The following is an 11500-nucleotide window of genomic DNA, read 5'->3' as shown; positions in this document are numbered from 1 at the left end:
GTGTGTGTGTGTGTGTGTGTGTGTGTGTGTTAAGGGGAACTGCTCTACCAACTGCCCGGTTTATACTAGGCAGAATCACTTGGCTATGTGTGGGGTTCTAAGTCTATCTGAGTAGGGCTGCCCTTGTTCATGTCAGTCTCAGGCTCTTGCATCCTCAGCTCTGTTGGAGCCACTTCTCTTGGGGTGGGGGGTGGAGCATAATTGGGGTCTGCAATGCATAGTGGAGGGGAGGGTGCCTCTCTTGGGACCCCTGGGAATCATGGGGATAACAAGGGCAGCTGGGATGAAACATGAGGGATGCAGAGTGGGTGGTGATGAGGGGTATGCAGGGGGAGAAGAAAGCCTGCAGTGCACAGTGGCAGCTGCACTGGAGAATTGAGGCTGCAGTGTGCAGAGGCAGCATGCAGTAAGTGAACTTGTGGGTTCAGCCTGGGCTTGCAGTGGACATGCAACAGTGGCAGTGTGGGGTGGGAGGCTGCATCGTGCAGAGTCAGGGCAGTGTGCAGTGCGATGTGCACCGAGGCTGGCTGTCTGCCAGTCAATGCCACGTCCTCGGTGATCATGTTTGGCTGAAACCCAAGGGAGCAAGGCTGTGATGTGCAGTGCTTAGGGTGCATGCTCTACCTTGTATGGACATAGTCTCTTGGGATTGAGCTGCCCAAGGAGTTGAGATAGAAGCCCTATGCATGGGATACATTTATGAGATGAGCTACATTTATACTCCGCATCCATCAGGCAGAACAAGGAGGCCATGGGGAAGTCTAGCACTAATCTGGATTAGGACAGGGTGACAGAGTCCAGAGCGGGAACACAAAAGTGCTATGGTTTTGTCTCCCTTCCATTCTGGCTTCCTCCACGTTTCTCTGACGAAAGGCCCTAAGGATATTTGGTAAGGGAGACTTTTTGAAATCCTAGACCCAAAGCCATAGAAAATGAGGTGCCTCCTGATCTACCTCCCCAACCCCCCACCAGGGGCAGAGTGGGGCACCTTGAACTCAAAGGTAAGAGTTTACCATTCCCATCTTTTCCTTACCTCTCTTCCGTGGCTCCCAATATGGGCTGCTAATAGACGTGGGCAAGGGCAAAGTGAAGGGCACACGGCCTCCAAAGCAGGCATCCGGCCAGATGTGGGGATCCAGCCTAGGTCTGGGCTTAGAGCCCCTGCCTGGTGTTGCATCAGCCCCCTTTCCATGCCACTCATCCTGCCTACCCCCATTTCTTGAAGCTTCTAGCTTCTCTCAGAGTCATTTCAGCCCCAGCTTCTGTCGTCTCTTTGCCAGGAAACCCCCACTCAGGCTGTTTCCTCCCATCCCCCCCACCTCTGCTTCAAGGCTGAATCCCTGAGGAGAGCAGGGGGTGGTGGGGCACAAGTAAGGATGGATAGAGACCCTCCAAGGGGATCTGCCTGATGGCCCCCTCCCTCTCAGATTTTGGTTGCCAAGGAGGCAGCAGGAACAGCCTGTTCTCTGGGCTCCCATCGGAGCAGCTATGCCTGGGCCCCGCCCTCTCTCCCTTCCTCCTTCCTTCCCTCCCAGACTGTTGCTAGGAAGCACCCCAAGATTTCTCAGGGTCCCATCCCTAGAAACCAGGGGATCCAGATATCTTTCTGAAGAGCTTTCCCAAAAGCCTGGAAGCCAAGACCCCACACAGCATCCTCCACCCCTGCCAAGAAGCCACAAACAGTTGGGGCGGGGGGGTGTGGTGAGAGTGGAAACAGGGGACGGGCCCTCTACCAGCCTGCCCTGGAACACCTCCGTGGCCTGGGCCTCAGTAATCCCACCCCTCCCCCCCTCTGGAGTTCCTGGGCTCTGGGTGATGTCAGCAAGCGATGAGGTGTCCAGCAGATACCCCTTGACTCTGCAGGCACAGCCCCACTTCTTGGGGAGTTCTGGAAGGACAGCAGGGGAAACCAGCTAAGAGAACCCAATCCTCAGGTGTTTCTCCCCCTTAGTGATCTTTCAATCAAGAAAAGGTAGTGGAAATGGAGAAAAGAAAGGGGGGGACAGTTTATGGGAGTTGGGGATCAGGTGGCTGGCAGAGATGAGAGACTGGGAAATTCACCGACAATTGACCTGCTAAGGGTAAAGGGTCCACTTAATGTCCACCTCCCAATCATCTTTGTCCCATCAGGTGCCCTGGGTATGGGTCACAAAGCAGAGGGCCTGGGAAGGGACTCAGGCCTGGCTGAGCCTTGCTCTTGGTAGCTGAGGGAAGAAGTGGAAAAAGAAGCTGACACCTTCTCTGGGTTGCCTTTTAGGGGTTCTTCTACTTTTATTCATTCTTTTGATACTTTTTTTTAAAGCATTTAATATGTGCCAGATATTGGACCCCCTCAATTTTCCAGCTTTTGGTTTCATACTCTTGCATAGAGCCCCCTCATCCTGCCTTTGCCAGGAGAGAGGGGAGGAGAGCTAGGGGCTCGGTGTCCTTTACCATAGAGTTTGAACCTTACCGTACTGCAGCCCTCCCCCCTCCAGTGAAAGGAGATGGGACAAGCTGGTGTGGAGGCCAAGAGTATAGAGTGGTTCTCAGGGCCTGGAGGGAGGGGTGGTGCAAAGGAAATGGCAGGCTGGCTTCCTTTCCCATTATTGCCCGGGCCTCAGGATCACAGGACGTCTCTTCTGTGAGCTGGGAGTAGGGAGAGTAGGGAGGGAAGGCATCCTTCAGGGTGTTGGAGAGGAAACTTCGGGTCCAGAGAGGAAAACTCCAATGATTAGTTCAAATTCTGCTTTTCCTCTTCCCAGCTGGTCTCTCTCTGGACCTCCATGGGGCAGTGGGAAGGCAGACACAGGGAACTGTCCTGAGGTGGGTCCACCTTGTAGGCTTCTCCCCCCTCCTTCTCTCCCCCAGAGAGATAGAAAGTGGGGATTTGGATGTGGGACTGGTCGGGGAAGGGAACTGGTTTGGAACCAGCTGTGTATGAGTGTGTGGGAACAAGTCTTTCTTTCTCCGTGCACCTGCTGCCAATTAACTCCCCAGAGTGGGGGGACCCAGGCAAGCTTCTAAAGAAAATATTCCAGCTAGGGGAGGCGAATGACTCAGTTTCCCTGTGGAGAGAAGGGATGCTGAAACCCTTTGTGCCTTGTACGCTTACCAAGTATTTCAATGTTTCTGGGTCTAGACTCTTGCCACTTTTCCTTACACTTCTTTCTAGCCTAGAAAAGGAATGTCCCCATCCCTTTGGGTACCACAAAGCCCTATTCCCCTATGGCCTCTTACCCAGCTCCAAGCCCCCCACTCTGGCCTACCAGCTCCCTCTCTGCCATGGCTCCAACGTTGCCATGTCACTCCACCTGGGTGGCTTCCATCTGCCTCATTTTGCCAGGCGGACCCCTCCCCCGCCAGACTGGCCAACAAGATGAAGAGGTTGGGGCTTGGAACTAAGGGAGCAGAGGTGGGAGCTCAGCCTTTATCAGCGCTGAGGGGGAAGAAATTGACAGCAAAAGAAAGTGGGGCTAAGAAGGGTTTTTGAGAGGGGCTGCGTGGAGGGAGGGTTTCCTTTCCAGAGGGGATGTTGGTATCTCTTCTCTTACCCACAGGAGGCTTTTCAGAGAGTCCCATCCTTGGGGAGAGAGGATCCAGCCAGGAAGCAGGTGGGTCCTAGGAAGCTAATGTGGTGTGGAGGGAAGAGGTGGTGTATGGAAAGGCTCTCTCTGATATTGACAGACCAGAGAGGCAGGACAGTCAAAGTAGAGAAATTGAAGATGGCCCGTGTCCAGAGCTAAGGGAGTCCTCACAGTCCCTTAGGAGTCCAGTCCTTGGGGGAACTCTGCCAAACCTAGAAAAGGAGCTGCTGGTGAGAGGTGGGGGGACAGGGAAGGCAGATGGCCTGACTACAAAAGCTGCCTCCCTGCCACTGTGAAGTGGGAAGGAGGCACCCCTCCATCCCCCAGAGATCTGCCAGGCTTCCTGCCAGAGAGGGATGGTTTAAGCTCAGAATATCATTATCCTCAGGGCCCAGATATTCTCCCAAATGTACCCAACACCCACTAACTCAGTCAGGAGCAGTCACAAAGTTGACAGCTTCTCTCTAAGAGGGGCAGTCTGGGCTCTGAGGGATGGGAAAGGAGCTATAGGATCCAGGAGTGGCTCAAGGTGGGGGGCCCTGGGCTGCCGTAACCAGAAAGGAATGAGCGGAGGGAGCAGGCAAAGGTGGAGTTGGGGCCTGGGAGAAGAAGGGAGGCCAGGTTCATGTGAGGCTTCAGAGGAGCAGAGTTTGTGGTCGTCTCAAATGTGAGTGACTGTGGGGTTTGTGGTAGCCTCAAGTGGGGCCGGGGGCAGTTTGGAAGTTAAGCGTGAGGAGTCTGGGTTCTCCCTCCTTCCTGCTTTGGAAGCTTTGGCTCCACATATTTGGCAGCTGTTTTGCAGAAATGCTATTTCCCAGTGGTGTCACTTGGGTAGGCACAAAGGGGAGCAGAATGGAGGCGGTGTGTATGGGTGCACGGGCAGGGAGAAAGGCCAGAGGCAATAATGACCTTAGAGGATTGTGATCTGGCCCTCCTTCAGCTGCACTCTACCCCTCAGAACAGGGGTCCTTGTCTCCCTGTTGTGATTTTGCTCCCATACCCAGGATCCTGTTATTCTCTGCCCCAAGGGCCAACAAGTTTACTTCCAGAGCCTGAGCTCACTGCGCTCCCAGATTCATCCCCCTAATGACTGATTTTGCCAGTGAAAGGGTGGCCAAATAATGGTTGCTGGGGAATATGGATGGAACTTGGCCTCATGGACTGGGATATCAGACTTAGGGTATGGGATGGGGGAGCTGAAAGTAGGGGGTGGCAGAACACTGGCTGGGGCCTCCATGTTTACTCTTGTCCTAGGTTATAGATGTTAGGGACTATCTGTCCCCAGGACAGGGCAGGGATAAGGGCTGTATGTAGAGAAGGCTCAGACATTGAAGCCAGAGGTGAATAGCATTTGCTTCCCCTGAGCTTCTCACTGAAGGGGGAAAAGAGAGCTAATGTCTAAAGCCCTGAATATAATTATGCATGATTAGGTTCCATAGGATAAGCAAGACATCATATTGTTTTTTTGTTTTGTTTTGTTTTTAAAGATTTTATTTATTTATTTGGCAGAGAGAGACACAGCGAGAGAGGGAACACAAGCAGGGAGAGTGGGAGAGGGAGAAGCTGACTTCCCACGGAGCAGGGAGCCTGATGTGGGGCTTGATCCCAGAACCCTGGGATCATGGAAGGCAGCTATGCTAACCACTATACCACCAACGCTCCGCTAACCCTGGGATCATGACCTGAGCTGAAGGCAGACGCTTAACGACTGAGCCACCCGGGCGCCCCAAGACATCATATTGTTTTTAATAAACTTAAAAAAAAAAAGAACAGTTTTAGATTTACAGGAAAAGATTTGAAGATAGTGGGGGGTCCCCACATATGCCATAGCCAATTTCTCCTTTTATTAGCCTCTTACGTTAGTATGGTATTTTTTACAACTAATGAACGAATATTGATATGTCATTATTAACTAATGTCTATGCTTTATTCATATTCCTTAGTTTTCACCCAATGTTCTTCTTCGGTTCCAGGATGACATCCGGGATGCCAAGTTACATTTAATAATTATGTCTCCTTCAGCCCTCTTGGCTATGACAGTTTCTTAGACTCTCCTTAGTTTTGATAACCTTAACCTCAGTTTCCTCCCTACTTTCCTCCTTACTTCTCCCCCTATTCAAGCAGTATGCAGGGCCAGGAGATTTTGGGAGGCCTGCCAAATTTGGGGATTAAAGGGTGATGTGTGTGCAACTGATCAAGCCCCAATGTAGCCTCTGGAATACAGGTGTGGAAATAAGAACTCTGGTACACCCAGGGGTGTAGGAGCACCAAAAAACAAAAAAACAAAACAAAACAAAAACCCCCACAAAAACCAAAACAAAAAACACCAAAAAAAAAAAACCAAAACAAAAAACAAAACAAAACAAAAACCAAAAAGGAAAAAAGAAAAAAAAAGGTCAAGAAAGAGGAAAACGTATTGCTGAACGAACGCCATACCCCTGCTATGCCTAGTAACTAGCGTGTAATGAAAGGGTGTCAGAATATCATTTAAATGCCTGGTCGACAGTGACGTCTTTGGGCAACGCTTGCTTGCGAACGGTCTTTCGAGAGCTCTCCTCTCCCTGAGTCTCTGATGCTTCAGCTCGTACCTGTCCTTCTCTAAAGCAGAGAAACAATGCGGGCTGGCTAACTTAGTCGCTTAGCTTCACTGCTAGCCCAGTCCAAGGAACTACAATTCCCAGAAGACCGAGTCCAAGGAACTACAATTCCCAGAGGACATGTCTCTTGCTGCATTCTTATTGGCTCATGTTTGTTATTCCCAGCCAATAGAAGTTAAGCTCTTTGATAAGTGCCAAGATGGCGATACCTAGGATCTAGAGCTAGCTTGCACGGTAGGCTGAAAACTGGGGAGATGGTGGATGAAAAGGAAATAGGGAGTTATAGTTTCAAGGTTGGGAAAGGTGGAGGAAATGGAGGAAAAAACTGTGGATTTGGGGTGGTAGGGGCTGAGGGACGCAGCCAGAACTAAGGGCGTAATTAGGCAATCGAAATAGGCTTAACCCCTTGCCACCCTCCTCACTCTTTTTATTAAGCCCCTTTGACACCCTTTTCTTAGTGCTCTAGTTGATGCAGGAGGGAGGAACCCGACAGAATCCCTTCCTTATCCTCTTCCCCATTTTTTCTTTATAATTCCTCTGCCTGCCTTAAATCTTCCTATATCCGTTTCATTCAGCTCGGCCCTCCCCTGTTCTTTCCTTCAGAATCCCCTCTCCCCTTCTCTTAGCTCAGTTTCTTCCACCTCAGAGCTGACCGCCACCGGCCCCTTCTCAGAGTGAAATCATGAAGGTAGTGAACTTGAAGCAAGCCATTTTGCAAGCCTGGAAGGAGCGATGGAGTGACTACCAGTGGGCAATCAACATGAAGAAATTCTTTCCCAAAGGAGCCACCTGGGACATTCTCAACCTAGCAGGTCTCAAGTGAAGTAGGAAGGAAGGATGGGAGGGCTAAACCCAGAGAAACTATAACCACTCAGTCTTGCTTTGTTATTCCCCTTGCAGAAGCACTACTGGAGCAGGCCATGATTGGACCTTCCCCCAATCCTCTCATCCTGTCCTACCTGAAGTATGCCATTAGTTCCCAGGTAAACTGCCCCACCTATTCCAGAGAGTGAGGATTTGAAGGTAAAAGACTTGGAGTATAGTTGTCAGCTTACACTTTCTAGGTGAATTTGTTTGAACACAACACTTCTCTGAGCCTCAGTTTTCTTGTGAAAATAATACTTCATTGGTTGTGATGAATGTTACATTAACTTATTCTATCAGTAAATATTCGTGAATGTGTCAGATAGTGGCTTAGGCCCTGGGGATATAGCTGTGAGCAAGACCTGATCCCAGCACACAAGGAATTTAGTGGGTAAAAACAGACATGAAAATAAGCAGTCAGTCACAGGACGGGTTTAGGATGTAGCTTAAGACAGTACTAGGGGAGTATGTGAGAGAGGCACGGAATTCAGTCTGAGCAATCAGGGAAGGCTTTCTGGAGAAAGTGATGTTTAAACCAAGACCTTATTGTTAAATAGGAGTTAGCTAAGCAGATTGGTGAGAGTGTACAAAGCAGAAAGAAAAGCATATGTAAAGGCTGGGAGACAAAAATCACATGTTGTTTAGGAGCTGGAAATAATTTGTATGGCTAGAGCAGTAGTTTTGGTCTCAGGACTCTTTTATGCTCTTAAAAACTATTGAGACTCCCGCAAAGCTTTTGTTTATATGTATTACATCTATCCATATTTACCATTTTAGAAATGAAAACTGAGAAATTTAAAAAATATTTGTGAACTTATTTAAAAGTAACAAAAAGTAAAGTCTGTTAAATAAAACCTGTTACATTACATGTTAATATAAATAACATTTTAATGAAAACCATATTTTCCAAAACAGAAAAGCTAGTGAGGAAAGTGGCATTGTTCTACGTTTTTACAAATCTCTTTAATGGTTTAATAGAAGACAGCTGATTTCTCATACCTGCTTCTGCATTCAATTGTTACAGTAGGCTATTTTGGTTGAAGTGTATGAAGAAAATCTGTCCTCACACATCAGATATTTAGTTTGAAAAGGCAGAGAATGTTAATAAGCTTTTCAGATAACTGGATATTCATTGACACACTGAATTTTTTTTATATGTTATTTATTTATTTATTTTTAAAGATTTTATTTATTTATTTGACAGAGACACAGCGAGAGAGGGAACACAAGCAGGGAGAGTGGGAGAGGGAGAAGCAGGCTTCCCGTGGAGCAGAGAGCCTGACGCGGGCCTCAATCCCAGGATCCTGGGATCATGACCTGAGCTGAAGGCAGACGCTTAACGACTGAGCCACCCAGGCGCCCCTTTATTTATTTATTTAATTGACAGAGAGAAAGACAGCAAGAGAGGGAACACAAGCAGGGGGAGTGGGAGAGGGAGAAGCAGGCTTCCCGCCGAGCAGGGGGCCTGATGCGGGACTTGATCCCAGGACCCTGGGATCATGACCTCAGCTGAAGGCAGTCGCTTAACGGACTGAGCCACGCAGGCACCCCGACACACTGAATTCAACAGGTGATGTGAAACCACATCAGTGAACTTAAAAAAAATAGTTAATTATTTTTTAAGTAAGCTTTACACGCGACATGGGGCTTGAACTCACAACCCTGAGATCAAGAGTCACACATACTCTACCGACTGAGCCAGCCAGGCTCCCTTCAATGAGCTTCTTATACTCTGTTACATGAAAATCCATTGGTCTCTGTCTTGCACTTTGAACAGATCTTTTACTCATGCATGATTTTATAATATCATGAATTGGTCATGTGGAAAATATCTGTTACTGAGTTACACAGATATTCCAATTGTTGACACAATTATTGATATGATTCACATGTCGTGGAGCCTCTGGGACATTCCACATGCTGTTGTGGGAGAACGAGAGTAGAAAAGGCAAATAGCATCTTAGCAGTATTTAAAAAAGTTTTTATTATTTATTTATTTTTAAATATTTTATTTATTTATTTGAGACAGAGAGAGTGAGAGAGCACATGAGAGGGGTTAGGGTCAGGGGGAGAAGCAGACTCCCTGCCGAGCAGGGCGCCCGATGCGGGACTCGATCCAGGGACTCCAGAATCATGACCTGAGCCGAAGGCAGTCGCTTAACAAACTGAGCCACCCAGGCGCCCTTATTTATTTATTTTAAAAGATTTCATTTGTTTATTTGACAGACACACAGTGAGAGAGGGAGCACAAGCAGGGAGTGGGAGAGGGAGAAGCAGGCTTCCCGCTGAGCAGGGAGCCCGATGTGGGACTCGATCCCAGGATCCTGGGATCATGACCTGAGCCGAAGGAAGACGCTTAATGACTGAGCCGCCCAGGTGCCCCTAAAAAATAGTTTTAATCTCACAGACTCTAGGGGTTCCTGGACCATATTTTGAGAACTGCTGGGCTAGCACTTCAAGAAGGAGACTGGTTTAGAGAGACATAGGGAGGCCTGTGGGTGATAAAGGACCTGCGAGTGATGCTAAAGAGTTTGGACTTTATCTTAGGGTGATGAGTAATCATTTAAAGAGTTTTAAGTGGAGGAATGGTGTGGTAGGATTTATGTGTGTGTGTGTATAGATATTTAACATGCAATAAAATGCATAGACCTTAAGATGAATTCAGTGAGTTTTAGCAATTGTATATACCCATGTCACTAACGTTCAAAATAAGGTACAGAACATTTCCATTCTCCCAGAAAGTTCTCTTGTGCCACTTTCTAGGCGTCCTCCTACAATCACTAAATGTTTTCTGTCACTGTAGATTAGTCTTGTCTATATTCGGATTTCATAGAAATGGAATCATATATGGGGCGCCTGGGTGGCTCAGTCATTAAGAGTCTGCCTTTGGCTCAGGTCATGATCCCAGGTCCTGGGATTGAGCCCCACATCGGACTCCCTGCTCGGCAGGAAGGCTGCTTCTCCCTCTCACACTCCCTGCTTGTGTTCCCTCTCTCGCTGTGTCTCTCTCTGTCAAATAAATAAATAAAATCTTTAAAAAAAAAAAGAAACGGAATCATATAGCAAACACTCTATACTCTGTCTTCTTTTGTTTAACATAAATGTTTTTGAGAGGTGCCTAGGTGGCGCAATCGGTTAGGCATCTGACTCTTGGTTTTGGCTCAGGTCGTGGTCTCAGGTTTGTGAGATGGAGCCCGGTGCTGGGCTCTGTGCTCAGTGTGGAGTCTCCCTGGGACTCTTCCCTCCCTCTGCTCCTCCCCCTTGTGCTCTCATTCTCTCTCTCTCTCAAATAAATAAACAGGTCTTTAAAAAAAAAAGTTTTTGAGATTTATCTCCATGGTTGTTTATGGGATCAGTTCATTCTCTTTTTTATTTTTTAAAGATTTTATTTATTTATTTGACAGAGAGAGAGAGCACAAGCAGGGGGAACGGCAGGCAGAGGGAGAGGGAGAAGCAGGCTCCTTGCTGAGCAAGGAGCCCAATGCGGGGCTTGATCCCAGGACTCTGGGATCATGATCTGAGCCAAAGGCAGACGATTAACCGACTGAGCCACCCAGGCGCCGCAGTTCATTCTCTTTAAACTGCTGAGTAGTATCCCTCAGATGGCATGTAGCTCTTGTACTTCCTTTTTCCTCTTGGCTTATGTCTGCTTTCCATGTGAGCACATATTCATCTAGCTGATTCTTTTTAACTGCTGCATAATGTTCCATATGTACTGTAATAGAGGTTTTTAATTTTTTACTGTTATACTCATTATTTCATTGAACTTTCTTTAAAAAAAAAAAAAGACTTAGAGAGAGAGAGCATGAGCAGAGGGAGGGGTAGAGGGAGAAGCAGTCTCCCTGCTGAGTGGGGAGCCCGACGTAGGACTCGATCCCAGGACTCTGAGATCATGACCTGAGCCAAAGTCAGATGTTTAACCGACCGAGCCACCCAGGAGTCCCTCATTGCACATTCTTATATTTACTTGTCTGCACTTCTGGGAGTGTTTCCCTAGTATAGATACCTAGAAATGGAATTGCTAGTTTAAAGAATTCCCACATATTCAGGGCACCTGGGTGGCTCAGTCAGTTAAGCATCTGATTTGATTTTGACCCAGGTCATGATCTCAGGGTTGTGAGATCGTGCCCCGAGTAAGGCTCCATGCTGGGCGTGGAGCCTGCTTAAGATTCTCTGTCCCTCTCCCTCTGCCCCTCCCCCCTCCCTCCCTCTCTAAAAAAAATATAAAGAAAGAAAAAGAATTCCCCCATATTCAATTGCAGTAGATCCTGCAAATTGCCCTCCGGAAAGGATGGTATTAGTTTATGCCCCCTCCATAGTGTTTGACAGTGTTTCCCAACACCTTTCCAATGCTGGATAGAATTTTTTTTTTTTTAAGATTTTATTTATTTGACAGAGAGATAGCGAGAGCAGGAACACAAGCAGGGGGAGTGGGAGAGGGAGAAGCAGGCTTCCTGCTGAGCAGGGAGCCCG

The 11500-nt window shown here is 47.9% G+C and overlaps 1 protein-coding gene across 10 annotated transcripts in view; it reads left to right on the top strand.

The window, feature by feature from the left end:
* MED24 (mediator complex subunit 24) overlaps positions 1–11500 on the top strand; it is a 36635-nt gene that overhangs the window by 1034 nt on the left and 24101 nt on the right. For 3 of the 10 annotated variants that reach the window (XM_025859347.2, XM_073883880.1, XM_025859343.2), the window contains exons 1-3: positions 6324–6397; positions 6810–6975; positions 7064–7146. In XM_025859347.2, the coding sequence (XP_025715132.1) occupies positions 6846–6975; positions 7064–7146 (213 nt within the window). In that variant the 5' untranslated portion in view covers positions 6324–6397; positions 6810–6845. Of the gene's footprint in view, positions 1–915; positions 1002–3539; positions 3594–6323; positions 6398–6437; positions 6457–6766; positions 6976–7063; positions 7147–11500 lie in introns of those variants that run through there. The other 7 variants (XM_073883875.1, XM_073883877.1, XM_025859345.2 and 4 more) reach the window with 7 other exon arrangements.

Source organism: Callorhinus ursinus, unplaced genomic scaffold (assembly GCF_003265705.2).
Source record: "Callorhinus ursinus isolate GAN/ISIS: 27379988/994484 unplaced genomic scaffold, GSC_fseal_2.0 scaffold52, whole genome shotgun sequence".
In the NCBI taxonomy this organism is placed as follows: Eukaryota; Metazoa; Chordata; class Mammalia; order Carnivora; family Otariidae; genus Callorhinus; species Callorhinus ursinus.
This window is presented reverse-complemented; position numbering and strand designations above follow the sequence as displayed.